Source organism: Crocodylus porosus, unplaced genomic scaffold (genome assembly GCF_001723895.1).
Source record: "Crocodylus porosus isolate Cpor-Errol unplaced genomic scaffold, CroPor_comp1, whole genome shotgun sequence".
NCBI lineage: Eukaryota > Metazoa > Chordata > Crocodylia > Crocodylidae > Crocodylus > Crocodylus porosus.
Genome location: NW_017728931.1, coordinates 44,826,524 through 44,845,358, shown reverse-complemented (window position 1 = coordinate 44,845,358; position 18,835 = coordinate 44,826,524). Strand labels below are relative to the sequence as shown.

The 18,835-nt window shown below is 43.3% G+C and overlaps 1 protein-coding gene across 1 annotated transcript in view; it reads left to right on the top strand.

Moving 5' to 3' along the window:
- Positions 1–336: 336 nt before the first annotated feature.
- LOC109315934 (tyrosine 3-monooxygenase-like) overlaps positions 337–18,835 on the top strand; it is a 43,136-nt gene continuing 24,637 nt past the window's right edge. Inside the window, exons 1-5 of the mRNA XM_019543896.1 lie at positions 337–483; positions 1,471–1,645; positions 4,757–4,845; positions 7,477–7,544; positions 10,202–10,252. Of these exons, the coding sequence (XP_019399441.1) occupies positions 337–483; positions 1,471–1,645; positions 4,757–4,845; positions 7,477–7,544; positions 10,202–10,252 (530 nt within the window). The remainder of the gene's footprint in view (positions 484–1,470; positions 1,646–4,756; positions 4,846–7,476; positions 7,545–10,201; positions 10,253–18,835) is intronic.

The window sequence follows — 18,835 nt, the reverse complement described above, 5'->3', positions numbered from 1 at the left end:
TCTGAAACCTGGGAATCCCACCTCACTCCACACCCAGCTCATACCAGAGACACTGCTCAGTAGAATTTGGTCCCCTATCCATTAAAAACCAGTGCAGAGAGCCCCTAAGCTTCCTTGACAGATCTCACCTGTTGCTGACACCCAGCAGTGCTAGAATAAATGCCAGCGCCTTGAAACTTGAAGTCTTAGAAATTGTGATCTAAACTCCAAATCGCAGAAGAAGGAAGTGGAGTTTCCGCTGACTAAGCTCTAGCTCTTGTGAGCTAGCTTGCAATGAAGACTGACACTTCAGGAGTTCCAGGCAGGCGGCCAAGCTTCTCTGAAGATGCAGGCCCGATGAAAGAAACTGCACTTACGAAGTCCCTGGGCAAGTGGGACAGCCCGGTCTGGGAGGAAGAAGAGGGAAGAGCTACTCTGATCTTGACCTTCACCCTCTGGAATGAGAAAAAGGCTGGGTTCTCCAAAGCAGCTAACATCTTTGAGGTATGAAGCTCCCACCACCTGCTTGACCCCTGCATCTCCTATTGCTCTGCCCAACCTTTCCACAGATTCCTGCCCTCCCTTTAGCCTCCCCCTACTGTTTTTGACCTTAGCCCCCGCAGTCCTATCGACTTTCCTTCTCCCTTCTCTCACATTGTTCCTGGGGTTGTATTCTTTTCTAACCCCTCCACTTCACCCCACTACACTCTGCAGCTTATGCCCCAGCTTGCCTCTTCTTAGACTCCGCCTTTGCTGCTTTTCTGTTTGAGGTGGTCCCCTTATATTACTATGCCTGTTTTACTCAGGAGGACTGGCTGGGGCTCTCCTGGCTAAAGCAAGGAGATGCTGAAACCAGGGGAGAGGACTAAGAAAACCTATTTAGAAGATTCATCATTTTGTGTGGGGCATATGTGTCACGGCAAATACCCCTGAGATGTCCTCTGACATTCTCTCTCCCCATATACCATGTAATCGACTAGACAGAAATTCTAGGGTTAGGACCATCTAGCTGTATTCCTTCAAAGGATTCATGGAAAATTGCTGAAGGAAGTGTACAGGATAGACTTCTGGTTCATTTTCCACAGTTAAAACTAACACCCAAATGGATAGATTATTATAGGCGTAAGAATGCACTGATGTTTCATCTTATCTGGGAAAATGGAATTAGCAAAACCAAAATATCGAATTTATTACTACTATGTATTTTATCGATAGTAGTGCCTACCTAAATGGCATCAAGCAAAAAAATAGACCCCTGTTCTACTAGTTACTTTCAAGCTATAAATATCCCGTCCTTTATTTTGTACAAAATAAACAATACTCTTTAACAAACTTTTTTTTAATTGGGCACAGGCACATTCTTTTTAAAAATGTGTTCTTGTTCAAGCTTTAGTCTGTCATCTTTAAGAAGACATATTACAATTGTAGTTAAGGTTAACTGTTTTTCAGTGATTTGAAATTTATTGCTATGTGGACATTTATCTTTTGCAGGCTTTTGAAACTAAAATTCATCACCTTGAAAGCAGACAGGCCAAAAAGTCCAAAAACACAGTTGATGATCTTGAATTTTTTGTTAAATGTGAAGTTCATAATTCGGATGCCAGTGCTCTTATAAACTCCTTAAAGAGAGTGGCGGAGGATGTGAAAGCTCACAGAGAAGACAAAGGTATGTGATATATGGAGTCTGTGCCTTAATGTCTTTTACGTCTGAATGCATTTGAGTTATTAGATCCACAGCTTTCAAGTTCCATATGACATGCGTGGCCCTTTCTTGTCCTGCAAAATGATGTGGCTGAGCATATCCCCCACACTGGGACTCATCACAGAGGTCAGTTTTCCTGAATCACACTGCTGGATTGGGCTCAAACTATGATTTTTGTCCTCATGAATTTTCTGAACCTACATGATTATGAAAAAAATGCACCTAGGTCTCTGCATTAATTATAATCAGTATTTCATATTCTCCAGGACAGATCTATGAATTTTATTTCTTTATTACTTTATGATATATTTAAAGATATATATTTGATAGAAATAGGCAAAATATTCTGGTACACAGATGGTCTGTAAAAAAGACAGCAGTACCAGTAATAATCCTAATACACAGGCGTATTCTCTTCCTTTTATGTTTTTAAAAGAAATAATATTCCTGTTGGAATATTACTGTTTTCTCTGAAGAAAACACAGCATCTTTATCCAGTCTGCAATTAATAGTGGCAAGAGATCTAAATACTCTTGGCCAAATATCAGTGGTTCAGAACACTGTGGTATTTTACATTTTCGTTGATGGTGAATTATTTCTGATCATAAACTCAAGACATGATAGAAAATAAGGGTGTCTGTGCTTCATGAATATGTGTCAGTCTCATTTCTATTAATTCAAACTCCACACTTAATCAGGCATGAATAGGGATAGACCTATATCCAAGCGTAAAGGACTTTAAGGAGCCCATTTAGTAAAAGCCTTAAGCACCTGTATAGGTTTAAAGCTAGAATTGGGTTTCAGTGAAACTAATGGATTCTGCTTGCTGAATTGGGACCTTACTAAGGGGAACATGCACAGTAAGTATTAGGTTGTACACAATAAAACCTGCTTATGTAAATATCGCATAAGAGAGAAAATAACTCTGCAAATGGGCACTGTCTTAAGTGAGAATTTTATTGGAAGGGATGAAATATGGGAGGGAAGTAAGTGGTGAAAATAATGCAATTTTTCCAGGATTCCACCTTGTACTACTACTGCTATAGGGCACGTCCAGACAAGTGTGCATGTGAAGGGGTGTGCATTTGTTGTGGCACAAATAGCAACAGCACATATTTGTCCAGCTGTTTTGTGCCCCATAGGTGAGGCTGCCTTACCTGGGGTCCTGGGGCTTCCTGGGACAGCAGCAGCAGCAGCACCAATCTGGCTGCACAGAGTCTGGCAGACAGCCAGAGTGTGGTTTTGACTGGCCAGGCTTTGTTTCTGGTGGCACACACTGCTGCCATGTGCACTATGCCACTTTTTTGTGTGTTTTTTTTACACCGGGATCTCCTGGTGGCAAATTTTGGCACCGTGCTGCAAATTAGCAGCATGGTGAATGGGTGCATGTGTGCCACATGCAGTTTATGGCACCTCAAACAGCTTTGAGGTGCTGTAAACTGCACAAGAACACTCCTCTGGACATGCCCATGATAGTGTTTTAGTGGGTATTCTAAGTCCTTAATTTAATAGTATTTTCAGCTCTCTAATTCAGGAAAGCATTGGCACTCATACTTGCTTCACCTGAAAATGTGATGAAGTGTTATACTAAAGTAGGACTTTGGTCAGTAGCTGGTATGGAAAAACTTGGCAGAAATCGATTTTAAACAAGTATTTAAAGGGGGCAAAGGTGGTTGCTTGGTGAGCAGGGGTAAGGAAGAGGGTACACAAGGTAAGGGAGTGAGAATAGAGCAATGGCACAAACAGGGCAGTCAAGCAGGAAGCTTGGGTGGAGAGCAAGGAGTCAGTGGGGTAGGAGAGAACGAGAGCAGAGATGTAGCAGAATTGGGCAGAGCATTGAATACAAAGAGACTGAAACTGAAGTAAAAGGTGAATGAATACCTATAAGCAGACTGGAAGAGAGATGGGATTTGGACAGACATGAGAAAGAAAGGAGGAGGGGGGTGGGTTGCAGCTCAGTTTTGAAAGCAAAAGAGGGAGAGAACTTTCCTTTTGTCTTGAACCATAATTTCCTATTTTTCAGATATCCAGTCAATCTTTCATGCAGCCTCTTTTTTTTGTGGGGACAGTTATTTGTGGATGCCATGAGGGACTTAAGAGTTCAATGCTGCAATGTTCTGAACTCACTGGTCCTGACCTGAAAGCTCATGCTTTCCTACTGAAGGCAATAGCAAGACCTACTTTTTCAAAAATAAATATGCTCATGAGAGTTTGCAGGAGGGGGGCCTCAACAACCTTCACTGCATATGATTATGTCCAATTATGTGCTCCCACATTTTACAAGCAAAGATGGAGAGTGTTTGTTAAGTCTGCACTAAACGTGAAGCTTGCTGACTTGCCAAAAAATGGCACCATTTCCAAAACAAGTTTCCAGCTGACTATGACAATGGTTTGCCACAGCCAGGAGAGCTGAGTTATACCTCAGGATTTGGGTGGCTAGGAAAATTATGCTAACTTTGCCTTTTTTCAAATGTTATTCAGTACATCATTTGTAAAAGTTGGCTCAATTGCCTTGAGCTGGGTGTTGGACTAGGTGACTTCACAAGGTCCCTTCCTGCCCAGCGTTTTCTTTAATTATATGAAATGCCAGGGTTTACATTAGAACTGAATGAATTATTTTCCAAGATTGTTCATTCTGCAGGTTTGAGAATAGAGGTGCAACTATTTGCAGATTCAGGCTGAATTTGATTCATAGCTTGAGCCAAAAAAAGGGGGTGGGGATGAAAAGAACAGAAAACTCAAAATAGTTGTTTTTAACATTTTTTTAAACAAAATGTTTCAATGTTTCTGTAAAAAAAACTCATATTTTGGAGCTCTGGTTTATTTGTCTTTTGCTTTTCTGTTTGTTTCATTGAGCATATTGAAACATTTTTCATTTTAGTTCAACACCCTGAATTATTTTTTTCAATTCTTCAATTGGGTTTGAAAAATGAAAATCAATCATTCATATGTCTTTTGTTTAGCCTACTTTCCTTGTGCAAAGTAGAGGTTTTCATTTTCATTGGCTGTTTTTTCTGTTGCTTCCCACACTTGGGGTTTACTAGTATAACTCAAATGTAACATTTTCTCAATCAGTCCCATGGTTTCCAAAGAAGGTACAAGACCTGGACAAGTGCCACCATTTGATCACCAAGTATGAACCTGATTTGGATCATGGCCATCCTGTAAGTTTGAGGTTGTCCTTAGTTTACTTTTGAAACTGTTTCAATGGGAGACTTATTTCTGCTACTCAACAGACAAACTGTATCAAGAATATTAAAGATAGTTTAATATCTTTAAAGGATATCTTTAAATATCCTTTTAAAGATAGTTTCAGCAACACAAAAGAGCATGACAAAAAGTTGTCCATATTTATGACTCTCAAATAAGGCTGGACTGAAGCTTGGTTGAAGATTTAGAATGGTTTTTATTAGATCTAGATGATTTGTCTGTTCCTTATTTAGATGCTTTAATTATAATCAGAACCTTTTGTAAGCTTGTAAAATCATAGTGCTGGAATTGTCTGCTACCATAGAGGTAGATAGGCTGCATAACTAGTTTCTTTGTCAGCATGTTTTCCCTGAGTGGTATTCATATCACTATATTTTTACTCTGCTCCAGAAAATCCCTGTATTCTACCAGGTTAGAACTTCTTTTATGATTTTTATGACTCTCTGCATCTCTTCCCAATAGAGCCAATCCAAATTATTCCCCAGTTGTCTGTCTCTAGCAGTGGTTTTCAACCTTTTGAAATTAGCAAACCCCTAAAAAAATACAAATGGAAGTACAGACCTCTTTGATTAATCATAGTCATCTTTTGCAGACCCCTTAGACATCTTTTGCAGACCCCTAATGGTCTGTGAACCATGTTTTGAAAACCACCTGTCAGTAGCAATTTCTGCGAAATAACTACCCAGCTACAGGTTTCTTGGGGGTCATATTCTTCCCTCTGGTTGTGCTAATGGCAGGAAGATTGGGAGCCTATGGAGCTGGGTAGAGGATACAGATCAACCTGGGAATACAGGCTCTGTGGCATATACTCACATAGCAAAATTACACACGTTCTTAGGAGCAAACGTACAGATATGAAATACCTCCCTTGGAGACATGTGCATGACTCCCATTGCCTACAGTATTATTATGATATTTACTATGGAAATAATGTGCATAAACATAAGGGGAAAGTTTGGATCTTGGTATGGAAAATGGTTCCAATAAAAGTTGAATATTTTAGAGTAATAAATATTTGTATGGTGTTGCCAATCAACCCTGCTTTATGAGTGTTATGCTAATAATGTGGTGCCAGATTCCAGCTATTATTTTTATTATATCAAGAGTGATGAAAAATTCAAAGAGATTTGATTCTATGGTTGGATCCAAATGTGCAGGCATGTGTGGTTTGTGGCACCACAAACCTCTTTGCAGTGCCACAAACCACATAAATTGCATGGTAATCTGTGTACAGCACTGCTAATTTGTGGCACGGGGGCAAAATTTGCTACTGGGATTTCCCAGTAGCAAAAAAACCCAACCCTCCCCCCCCACACCACCACAAAAAAACCCAAAAACCAAAAACAAAACCAAAAAAAACAAAACCTGAAAAAAGCAGTGCAAACCATGGTAAAGTGGCATGTGCTGGAACAAACATAAAGATGGGGAAGCAGGCAGTCTAGGGCTCCCTGCTTCCCCAACTCCATGAGCTGCAGAGCCCTTATGCTGAGGCACCCTGCACCCCAGCAGAGGTGACTGGTAGCTCAATTTCTAGTAAACCATGAGGAAAAGAATACCCAACTTGAAGTAGTAACCATCCTTTTGTACAGCTATTACTGGAGCCATTTTTAATATAGCATGGTTAAAACAGCTAACAGGAAAATCAATCGAGTGAGTCTATTTTCTAGGCCTCCTACTGGAGAATTATGTCTTTCATTTCACCTGCATTTGAAATTACCACTTTGTATAATGCTCTCTGCCTACACCGTTATAGAAGGGGATGTCATGAGTCAGTGCCATAGGCAAGCTGACTACCCGCAACTGGCCCCAGCTACCTCAGTGAGCCTGGCTGCCAATGGCCTACTGAAGGAATTGGCAATGTATGGCCCATGGGCTAGATGTGACCCTTAAATATCCTGGATCCATCCCTGGCATCTCGGAGAATTGGCAGCAGGCTCTAGCCCCAGCAGCAGAAGGGGCCTCCTTGGGGTCCCACTGTGTTCAGTTTATACCCTCTGCTGCAGCAAGAGAAGCTTCTCCAGGGTCCTAGGCCCTACCTTTTTTCTATCTATTATATTTACAGCATCTGCTGATTGCCAGGAGTGGCAGGGTGTGGCCTGCAGTGGGGACTGCGAAAGGTTGCCAGCGCCTGACCTACCTATTTCCAGTTTGTCCCAGCTGCCTGCATGGGTATGGCTGACTGCTTGTAAGCAGCAGCCCATTCAAGGCCTAGTGCTGACCCTTGCTTCCTGACTCAAGTGTAAATTTTTTGTTTCTGGCTCATAATCTTATGACTCTGATTTGGCCTTTATTTCCCAACCTTGCCTTCTCCTGACTCTCTAATGTCAAGCCCTGGCTGCCCATGTGCTGCATGGACCCCTGACCTTACACTATTTCCTTTGTAGTCATAGATCCAACATCAGCAGATGCAACCTAATGTAAAGTTTGGCTTACTCTCTGAAGAATATTCCCAGCAGTGTAGGGATGCAGCCAGGTTCCCAGGGCACAGGGGAAGCAGTGATGTGTGGTATGCAAGTAAATGTGGTAATTCATGCCAAAATATTTGTCTTTCTATATGTATTCTTCTGAATTATCTCACAATTTAGGGATACATGGACCCAGAATACAGGAAAAGGAGGGCCTTCTTTACAGACCTTGCCTTCAGCTACAGAGAGTAAGTACAACCCTTGTAGGAATTGTAAGCCACTTTCAGAATTTGTATGCTCTTATGTAAAGTGGTCTATATTTTTTTCATGTGAAGCAGCTACTTGTTGTAGCCTAATTTTTGCCCAATACATCCATAGGCTATGTACACATGTCCAGTTTCTACCAGGGAATCACTATTTTCCTAGTAGAAACCAGAAGTGTATAGACGTTCACACTTTTTCTCCTGGAGCAAAAATGGCGACTCTGGCCAGAAAGTCAAGTCAGAAATTGCTCCTGAGAGTGTCTCATGGGAGACTGACCTTCTGCACAATTTCCCTTAGCTCTATTCCTCCTGGACCCAGGATTTTTCCAGGGGGAAGCAGGAGGAGTGGAGGCAAATGAGGCTCCTGTGCCTTCCTGAGACCAGGTTCTGGAGAAGACATGGGGAGACAGCTTCTCCCATACCTCCAATATACTGCTAGAGAGCCCAGTTGGAGAAGCAGGCAGGAGCTTTGCTGAACTAACTCCTCCCTCTGCTCAACTGCTGGGCTCTGGGAGCCAAAAGCAGTGCAAACCACTGCTTGCTTCTTATTCTGGAGTTCCTGAAGTGAGAAGCAGGCTGGGGGATTTTCCCTTCTGTTCCCCTGGACTAGTCTGGGAGGGGCAGGGAGCTTCAGACAGTAGTCCCTGCCTCTTCACCAAACTGGGCAGTCCTCAGTTTGAGAAGAGGTCAGGGGCTTTACCTACTCCTGCAGGCCTCCCATTGCTACTCACACCACCCAGATAGGAGGCACAGGTGGCAAGGAGAAGCTAGCTGGTGGGGTAAGGAAGAAGCTTGGGAAGGCTTTTTCCAGGCCCAGGGCTTAGATGCCAGCTTTCAAATTGCCACCCCCACTGCCCAGCTAGATAGCATGGGCAGCAAGGGGAAGCTGGTGGGGTGAGGAACTAGGTTTGGGGAGGCTTCCCATAGGGCAGTGGAGAGCACCTGCCCACTCCTCATGCTGGAGTGCCCAGAATGAGAAGCAGGCCAAGGACTTTTCTCAGCTACTCTGTCCACTTAGCTCCCAGTATCCCAGGGCCAAACAGAAGGTGCAGCATGGTGAACCCCCTGACTGATTCTCAAACTGGGGTCCCTGGTGTAAGAAGTGAGTGCTGCTCCTGTCCTGCCAGGAACAGAAAGATAGGAGCAGCCCACAGTTTTCCCAGACTGGTATCAACCCAATCCAGAGAAGGTACAAGAAGCAGAGGAGAGGGGGTGGCTATGGACTGCTTCCTCTCCCAGAATCATTTGTAGCTGTGAAAATTTTCCACCACTAGAAAGGAGCATTGTACGCTGCCTATGGTGCCATCTGTTGTAGCATTGGGTTAACTGCCAAGAACTGCATCCTATATGCCAGGGTTGTCAAACTTGGTTGGGCCCCTTGCCTGGATCTGGACCCTGGGGCTCCTTGCAGGCTGGTCTGGATCCCTGCCCCTCACCACTCGGTGGTGGATAAGGAAGCAGAGGTAGTGTTGACATGGATGACATTTCATGTATTTGAGGCAGCTGCTACATGCAGTAGGCACCTTTCAGAACTCAGTGACAGTAATTTTAGCATGGAGCTATTGGGTTGCATGTGTGTCTTCCTGAGCTCTGCATCTTGTCCAGCAAAAGTTGTCTTTCTTTATGGCTCTTCGTGTCAATTATGGTATAAGAATGAGCTTCTGTTCAGGGTTTGGTAGGCGCTTTATTAAGCCTATCATAGATTGTACATGTCTAGCAGAAAGCAGGAAAACACTGAAAAATGTAAAGACATATTTTCTAATGAACAACTGACATATTCTTGCCATTCTGTGTAGAAATACAGTAGAGAGAAAAACATATACACTAGAGTCTGCAAGTTTCCTTGTGGACATAGTTTCATAGTTTCGAGGGTCGGAAGGGACCTGAGCAGATCATCTAGTCCGACCCCCTGCCATGGCAGGAAAGAGTACTGGGGTCAAACGACTCCAGCAAGGTGTACATCTAGCCATTCTGCAAATCACACTGCAAACCATTCTGCCTTCTAGTAAGGGGAATTTGCAAGATGTGTAAGCCAAAGTAGCTTTGAGCTGTCAGCACTCAAACTCATAAGAACCCTTTGCTAACTGCAAAATCTAAGAGATTTCTACTTAGCAGCAGCCTTGAGCTGTGGTATCCAGAATCTTCATTACCACTGTATTACCATTACCTGTTCCACTACTGACACAAATTATTTTTCTTTTGAATGTTGGGCCCGAACACTGACAGGGAAGTTAATGCTGAAAACACATAATATACCTGTGAAGATATTTAAGGTTCTTTCTCCTGGGATGGTGCTAATGGATCAGTTGTTTTGATCTCCATTTCAGCTTCTGGCCAACCATATTATACTCAGTTTAATGGTTGATGTACCGCCATCTGGGGGCAATGCAATACAGCATGGTCTCTGCTATCTTCCAAGCAATCCTCCTTTTTTATACCGCATTCCCCATCTCAGAACTGAGTGGAGATTCTGACCTATGGCTCATAAAACCCCTTGGGAGGTCCTACAGAAAAGCTGTAGATTGCACAGCTGGTTTTTTTAATCCTTGTATTACTGATGTATGTAGAGGAAATGATACTTGAACACAAAGCTTCAACTCACCTTTAGAAAAGATATTTGAATTTTCTCTCTCTCTTGAAAGGGGAGACCCTTTGCCTCGAGTTGAATACTCTGCGCAAGAAACTGCTACTTGGTGAGTGTATTGTTATACTCTACAAAGTGACTAACCATAAAGCAATTTCATGACATCTCAGTGGAATTTTTGACAGCACAGGATGACCACTCCATTTTCAAACCATAGCTAAGCATCTCAATTTTTAATCAGGGTCTCAATTTTCCTTCATGTTACTCAGTTTGTAAGGCAGTGCCCTACCAATGAAAGCAAAACTCCTGCCAATGCAAATTAAACTCATGGTCTTGGCCTGAGGGGACCAGAGACTCCAAACTCTAATTTCAAGTCACAGCAAATAGTGTTAAAGCATCAAAGGTTCAGAGCATGAACACCTGCAGGAGGTCTGTAAGGTGATTTTTCTGTTAGTTTTCTGCCTTTGCTCAAAATCCCAAAGGTGCCAGATGCCGGTGTGTCCACAGTAGGACTTTGAACTCCTCAATGCTCAATGGACTGTGGATCTGGGAGTTGGTTCCTAATGAAAATAGGAGTCTGATAGCATCTGTTATTGGCCTCTGCCTGAGATGGATGCTGGACAAGATGAACAACTGGTTCACTGTTATGACTGATTTTGTTCTTTTGGGATAGACTGAGGGGAATAAAAGAAGGAAAGGAGGAAAAATAATCGAGTGAAAGAAAATGAGTGAAAATTAAGCAAAAAAAATGTAAATGATAAATACAGACTATCGAAAAAAGAGAAAAGATGAGGTAGGAAAGTCAGGTGTGTATATATAAATAAGTTACAGTTGATACATGGAAGTGTTCTTCATAGATACAGTTTCTGAGATAGATGAGCATAGAGAAAGCAGTCTCTTGCATGAATCTCATGTTTTTATGGGATGAGGGCTGTTTCTATCCTAAATTATAGAAAAATAAGGCTGAAAAGGATCTTCAGAGGTCATGTAGTCCAACAGACCAATCAATCAGAGACTGGATTATCTGTATCCAAACCATCCATTGCCTAATTTATTAATAAAACTACATAATCAACTCTGACACAAACCCTTGGCATAACATCCTAACCTGCTTCCTTCTATCTTAAAAATGTTTCTTGTTTTTCAGTTGACTTATGCCCTGAATAAATGTGGTCTTACTTTACAGTACAAAAAGGTTCATGACCTCACATGTAATTCTGGGCCAATCGCATTTAAAGTCCATCACTTTTTATACAAATGCAGCACATCTTTGCTAGAGTCTGTCCTTGCTGTGCCTATATCCCTTCCAAAAATCAAACCCCGGTGTGGATACACACACCTGAAGTTTTGGAACAAAAATTAGACAACACATTGATTCAGCCTAGAAGATGGTTGCTTCAATCAGAAGTGGGTAAAGGTTAAGGTGGAACAGATAAATCTTTAGTTCTCATCCACATCCTTTTCTTTTCTTCTAACTAGATTCAAAAAAATCACGTATATAGCAATTGCCATTATCATAAAAGGTATTTTTCTATTACAGTAACGTCTAGATGTCCCAGTTAGGACCAAGGCCACAGTGAACTACGTCACACGAACACACAATTAGAAATAGTCTGTTCCATAAAGAGTTTACAATCTGAAGTGAAAAGTTGGCCAAAAACTTAGAGAAAAGATAGTGGCATAACTGAGGGAGGGGATGGGAGACCAGGGCAGTAGGCCTGGGCACTGTCTGTGGGATAGGGGAGGCACAAAAATAGCCACAAGAGCAGCTGGTGCTACCCCTACTACACCTCTGTGAAAACAACAGAAAGGGAACTTGAGAGCAGGAAAAAGAGGGTGAGGGATTAAGTAACTTGCTCAAGATCACACAGGAAAGCTTATGGCAGAGTGAGGAAATGAAAGGACATGTTCTGAGTTCCCTGCTAATGGCTCAGAAGGAAGGCTATAAAATGAACTCTCTCTTACGAACTGGAAGAGGCACAGACAATATTTATATAGGAACTTTGCATCCCACTTGTGCAAATCTCAATATTCTTTCAAAAGCTCAAGTGCTGGGTTTTTTGCGCATTCTTGAATAATTATAACATGAGTGTTGGTATCATGTGCATGAACTGCTTCTGCCAGCCAACAATATTGGTATGGGAGGGTGAGTAGGAAGGTTGTATTGAAGAAAATTTAATTTTGCGTTCTTTCCTGTTTTTCCCTTTTGTTGCCAGTTTCCGTCATTGCAGTTATTCTCCATCTAGAACTATCCCCAGTGAGGTGAATGAGATAGGCCTTTAGAGGGATATCCATTTGTCTCCTTAGTCCATTCAGCCCCAGCAAGCTAGGTGACTAGTTGTGTAAATCTATTCATGAAATTAGATCTCTCAGTTGTTATCATTGCTCCCTATGGCTGTGCCCTGAGGCTGACTACATTACAGCACAACTTAATATGAATACATCAAAGCCAAAGGAGAAATTTGTAATGTGCTGTAAATTCCCTTGACATTAGCTCTGAAGAGCTGTTGGATTCTTTTAGTTTGTAGCAATGTGTCTATAAAAATGAAACATTAATCAAACGCAGCAATCTGGGTTTCCAAAAAAAGAGGGCATAGATGATCCGTGTCTCTGTTCTCAGGCAAAATTATTGTAGAGCCATAAACTGAGTAGTCATAAGAGCAAGTTGGGGGGTGGTACAATAGGTAAAAGTTGTGACAGGACAAGGGAAGATTGGAGGACAAAAACACTGGGACACATTTGTCATGCGACAACAGTTAGGTCTGACAGTCACTTTCTTCTGACAAAAAAAGGGAAAACTATTCCTCTCGGTTTCTTTTTGGCCTAGAATCATAGAAAATTAGGGTTGAAAGGGACCTCAGGAGGTCACCTAAACTAACCCCCTGTTCAAAGCAGGAACAGCCCCAAGTAGATCTTGATCATCCCAGCCAAAGCTTTACCTAGCTGGCTCTTAAAAAATCTCCAAGGACGGAGTTTTCATCACCTCTCTGGGTAACTTGTTCTAGTGTTTTACTACCCTCCTAATGAGAAAATTCTCCTTAATATCCAACCTAAACTTTCCTTTCTGGAACTTGAAAGCATTGCTCCTTGTTCTGTCATCTGCCACCACTGAGAACAGTCTAGCTCCATCCTTTTTTGAACCCCACTTCAGGTAGTTGAAGGCTGCTATTAAATCCCCTCTCAGTCTTCTCTTCTCTAAGCTAAATAAGCCCAGTTCCCTCAACCTGTCCTCATATGTCATGTGCCCCAGCCCCCTCACTATTTTTGTTGCCCTCTGCTGGATTCTCTCCAAGTCGTCCGCATCATTTCTGTAGTGGGGGGCCCAAAACTGAACAGTTCCACAGTTTTCCAGATGTGGGATCACCAGTGCTGAATAGAAGGGAAGAATCACTTCCCTGGGCCAACTGGCAACACACCTACCAATGCAGCCCAGTATGTCGTTAACCTTCTTGGCAACAAGGGCATGCTTTTGGCTCATATTCAGCTTATTGTCCACCTTAACCCCCAGGTCTTTTTCTGCAGAGCTGCTGCCCAGCCAGTCAGCCCCCAGCCTGTATTGGTGCATGGGATTGTTTTGTCCTAAGTGCAGGACTTTGCACTTGTCCTTGGTGAATCTCATCAAATTTCTTTTGGCGCAATCCTCCAATTAGTCTAGGTCACTCTGAATCCTAGCCCTACCTTCCAACATACCTACTACTCCCCCCAGCTTGGTGTCATCTGCAAACTTGCTGGGGGTCTTTGATGAAAACATTGAACAAAACCAGCCCCAGGAACAACCCCTGGGGCACTCCACTTGATACTGGCTGCCAATGAGACATTGAGTCATTGATTATTATTCTCTGAGCCCATGCTACAGCTAACTTTCTATCCACCTTACGGTCCATTCATCCAGCCCATACTTCCATAGCTTGCCTGCAAGAATGCTGTGGGAAACTTGTATCAAAAGCCTGGCTAAAATCAAGGAATACTACATCCACTGGTCTCTCTGCATCCACAGATGCACTCACATCATGGAAGGCAACCAGGTTGGTCAGGCATGACTTGCCCTTGGTGAATCCATGCTGACTGTTCCTACTCACCTTCTCCTCCCAGTGCTTAGAAATGTCTTCCTTGAGGATCTGCTCCAGGATCTTTCCTGAAACGTGAACAAGGCTGACTGGTCTGTAATTCCTTGGATCCTTCTTTCTCCGTTTCTTAAATATGGGTACTATGTTTGCCCTTTTCCAGTTATCTGGGACCTCTCCTGATCACCATGAGTTTTCAAAGATGATATCCGGTGGCTCTGCAGTCACATCAGCCAACTCCCTCAGCACCCTCAGGTGCATCCCATCTGGCCCCATGGGCTTGTATATGTCCAGTTTTTCTAAATAGTCCCTAACCTGTTCATTTGCCACTGTTGGCTGCTCACCTCTTCCCCAAACTGTGCTGCCTGGTGCAGTAGTCTGGGAGCTGACCTTGCCTATGGAGACTGAGGTGATAAAGGCATTCAGCACTTCAGCCTTTTCTGCATCCTCTGTCACAAGGTTGTCTCCCCCTTTCTGTAATGGACCCACACTTTCCCTGATCCTCCTCTTGTTACTGAGACATAGCCTAGAAAACCTTCTTGTTATCCTTCACGTTCCTTGCTAGCTGCAACTCCAGTGCACTTCGGCCTTCTTGACTTCATCCCTGCATACCCCAGTAGTGCTGTTATATTCTTCCCTAGTTCTTTGTCCAAGTTTCCACTTCTTGTAAGCTTCCTTTTTGTGATTTAATTTACTGAAGAGTTCCCTGGTAAGTCAAGGTAGTCTTCTGACATACTTGCTAGTCTTCCTGCACATCAGGATGGTTTGTTCTTGAACTCTCTTCTTTAAAGTACAGCCAGCTCTCCTGGACTCTTCTCCCCCTCAGACTGGCTTCCCAGGGGATCCTGCCCAAGAGTTTCCTAAGCGAGTCATAGTCTCCTTTTCTGAAGCACAGGTCCCTACTCTGCTGCTCTCCATCCTTCCTTTCCTCAGGATCCTGAAATCTATCATCTCATGGTCACTGCTGCCCAAGTTTCCATCCACTACTACACTTCCCCACTCATTCATCCCTGTTAGTGAGCAGCAGGTCAAGAAGAGCATGGCCCCTTGTTGGGTGCTCTAGCACTTGCACAAGAAAGTTATCCCCAACACTCTTGAAAAACTTCCTGGATTGCCTGTGCACTGCTGTATTGCTCTCCCAGCAGATGTCAGGGTGATTGCAGTCCCCAGTTAGACCCAGGGCTTGTGATTGGGAAACTTCTGCTAGCTGTTTGAAGAAAGTCTCATCCACCACTTCCTCCTGGTCTGGTGATCTACAGCAGACCCCCACCATGACATCACTCTTGTTGCTCTCCCCTCTGATCCTTACCCATAAACTTTCAACAGGCCTATCTCCAGTTTTGACCTGGAGCTCTGAGCAATCATACAGATCTTTTACATACAGCCCAACTCCACTTCCTTTTCTCCCCTGCCTGTCCGTCCTGAACAGTTTGTACAGTGCTGCAGTCATGCGAGCTACCCCACCAAGTCTGTTATTCCAATCATGGCATAGTGCCATGATTGTGTGAGGACTTCCAATTCCTCCTGCTTGTTTCACAGGCTCCGTGCATTTGTGTACAGACACCTTAGGTAATTAGTTGATTGCCCTGAATTCTCAGAAAGTATCTTTATTGCTCTCTCCTGCTTGCTCTTCCTACAGGTCCATTTCCCCACTTACCTCAAGGCTTTGGTCTCCATCGCCCAGCAAACCTCATTTAATGCCCTCCCCCCTAGGTTAGCAGGCCTGTCAATCTGCCAAAGCACCCACCTGCTCAGTTTTCTGCCATTATTTTTAACAGACACAGCACATGTGTCCTTATAACACGTATTTATTTTCCAGCACACCTCACTGTTAGCAATATTTGGCTTGAAGTTCAGTTTGAGAACTCCAGATTGACTCATATATGTTTAAAACGATTATTTCCTTTGAAAGTGCTGTCAACTTTACCCTCTTTGTCCTCAAAAAGAACCTGGACCCAACCCACTGAAGTTCAAGGGAACCATATAAATGATTCGCAAGGGACTTCATCTGTAGCTTTCTTAGGTGGGTTTACCTCCATGTTCTGAGTGCATTTAATGTAAGGAAAGTACGAGAAGGAAATGATTTGCCCTGCAAAATTTTACATTTCTAATGTTTAGGGTTTTATCTGTATATAGTTCTTTCAGCAACTAAAAATGTGAAGCTTAAAGCATTAAAAAAAGTCTTCAGTTGTCAAAAAATCAGTTGTTTTAAAAACATCGCTTTCAGGATTTTTTAAACATAATCCTGAAATGTTAGCAATGTTTTTATAGTAGTCACACTTCAAAGTGAAAAAAGCATGTCCAAATTCTTCAAGCATATCTAGATAAGGGCAGGGTAGAGAGCAATCATGGATTTACTTCTGCATTTGTTTACATCCTGTCAGTCCCATTACAATCAAGGCTGTCCTGTGCGAAGTAGGTCATGGCAACATCTGGTCTCTTGTTCTCTTGAACTTTTCTTAACTGCTCTGTGGAGATGGTCCAGGGTCAGACAACTTTTGAAATACTGACAATAGCCACTGCCTCAGTCTGTTTCTTAAAAAAAAACAACCCAAAACAACCCAACCCCTGCCCCTCAAAAAACCCTCTTTTTTTGCTCTTGTTTTTGGTCAGTTACACCTACGCTAAACTAAGAAATGTGTATGATGGAGAGACAACCATTACCAGATACTGGCTATCACCTCCATAGCAACTATAGCAGCAAAAAGAAATACAATACAAAAACAAAAAAAGGTCATTTTCTTTAGTCAGCATTTCCAAGAGTGATCTCAATTTTCATAAAACAGTGTTTATAAATTTGTTAGACCCCTAGAGCTATGTGTGAACAAAAATAACCATTTCTATCAGGTTCACTGCCATCATGTTATTGCTTGCTTGTTTTGCAATGGCTAAATATATTATCTTAAGATTGAAGTATTTAAAATAAAATAAAACACAAGAGATGGATCCAAAACCACAGCCCTAAATCCAGGCACCACTGAATTTTGGAGAATTTAAGAAGCTGGATGCACATTTTGGAACCTTCCCTTTCTTTACAAACCCCTAAAAAAGGTACATCCAAGCCTCATGGCCCACTGGGTTAGTGTGATCAAGGCCCACTAGTTTCTCCACCAATAGGGCACAAAGGAGTGACATGGGTAGTATCACTTATGGTCACCTTTGATTCCCCAGCCGTAATGACTAGGATTCAGGTAGGGGCAGCCTTTGACGTAAGGCTAGAGTAGGACTTGCAGTCATGTTTCTGGAGCTGTAGCATTCAACGTAAGCTCTGCTGTAGCATTTAATGTAGCTCTGCTACCTCATCCTTCTGAACTCCTCCAGAATTTGGAATGTGTTTCAGATTCATGGTCCGTGCTCTGCACTGCACTCTGAGGTGCACTGGCAGAAATTTATGCCATACAGAGACTGAATCAGGAAAAAGCTTAAGCTTGTGCTTCCCTTTAACTACATGCTCTAATACTTTTCTGAGTCAGGTCCAGATGCCCTTTACAATTAATGAAATTTTGCAAAGGCATATTGGATTTGGTAGGACAGATCCCATCTATTGGGGAAAAGCCAACCTGTAGCATTCACTCACTTTTTAGCATCATTTATTGTTGTAACCCTGGGCACGACACTATTTGTGCCTTCACCTGAATAATGGGATCCTGGGGTACCCGGTAGCACTGCCCAGCTCGCTAGGTAGCTGCTGCAGGGTCCCTGAGCAGAAAGCCTTCCCTTACTATCAAACAACCTTGCAGACAGTTATAAAACTATTTACAGGATTTAATTATTTACAAGGTAACATATAACCAATGCAATAGAACAAATGTTACATCACGTGACCTGGTGATGGTGGCTTAAGGGTTAATGCTTCTTGAATACACTTTACACTAGGGGAAGATATACAAACGACCCATGATAAATAGGGAACCAATACATAAATACATTGAGACTCCAACTAATAAACCATCAAGAACTTATTTACACAGCCTATAACTTGTACTCTATGTACTGCAGACCCTGCGTGCACTGCTCCTGGCTGGGTGTCTCAGGGAGCAGGACTGCATCTGTGTCCTTGCACAGGATCTTTGGGTGGCCCCTGGTGCTGGCATCGCTCAGACAAGCTCCAGGGGTCTCCATGCAGCAGGTGGGGGTTTCTCTCCTGAGGTCCCTGAAAGAGAGCTTATTCCTGCCCAGTCCCCTTCTCTGTCTCAGCAGGGAGCAGTATCTGGGCTGCAGGTTGTAAGAGTTTCCCCTGCCCAGCACAGCCTCACAGCACCCAGGGGCCTTCTCATTCACAGGGGAAAAACCAGGGCAGCCTCTTCCCCTGGTCCTGCATCCGCCTCCCTTGCTGTGCTCACTCAGCCACACAGGGGCTTTTAGGATGGTCCTCCCAGGCTTGGAGTCTCCTCACAGCCAGCTCTTCTCTTGTCCTGCCCTGTAGGGCTCGGAAGGGAAGGGAGGGAGAACGGACATAGCGCAGCACTCTCGATGCAGCCTCTCGCTGCTACTTCTGCACGGCTCTGCCAGGGGCTCTCAGGGGAGGCGGCTGGGGGGAGATCCTTTCCCTGGTCTCCAGCCCGTCTCTTGCCCTCTCCCTCTCTCCTTTGTCCTCCCCCTGGGAAAACCGCTCCCCTCTTTTAAGC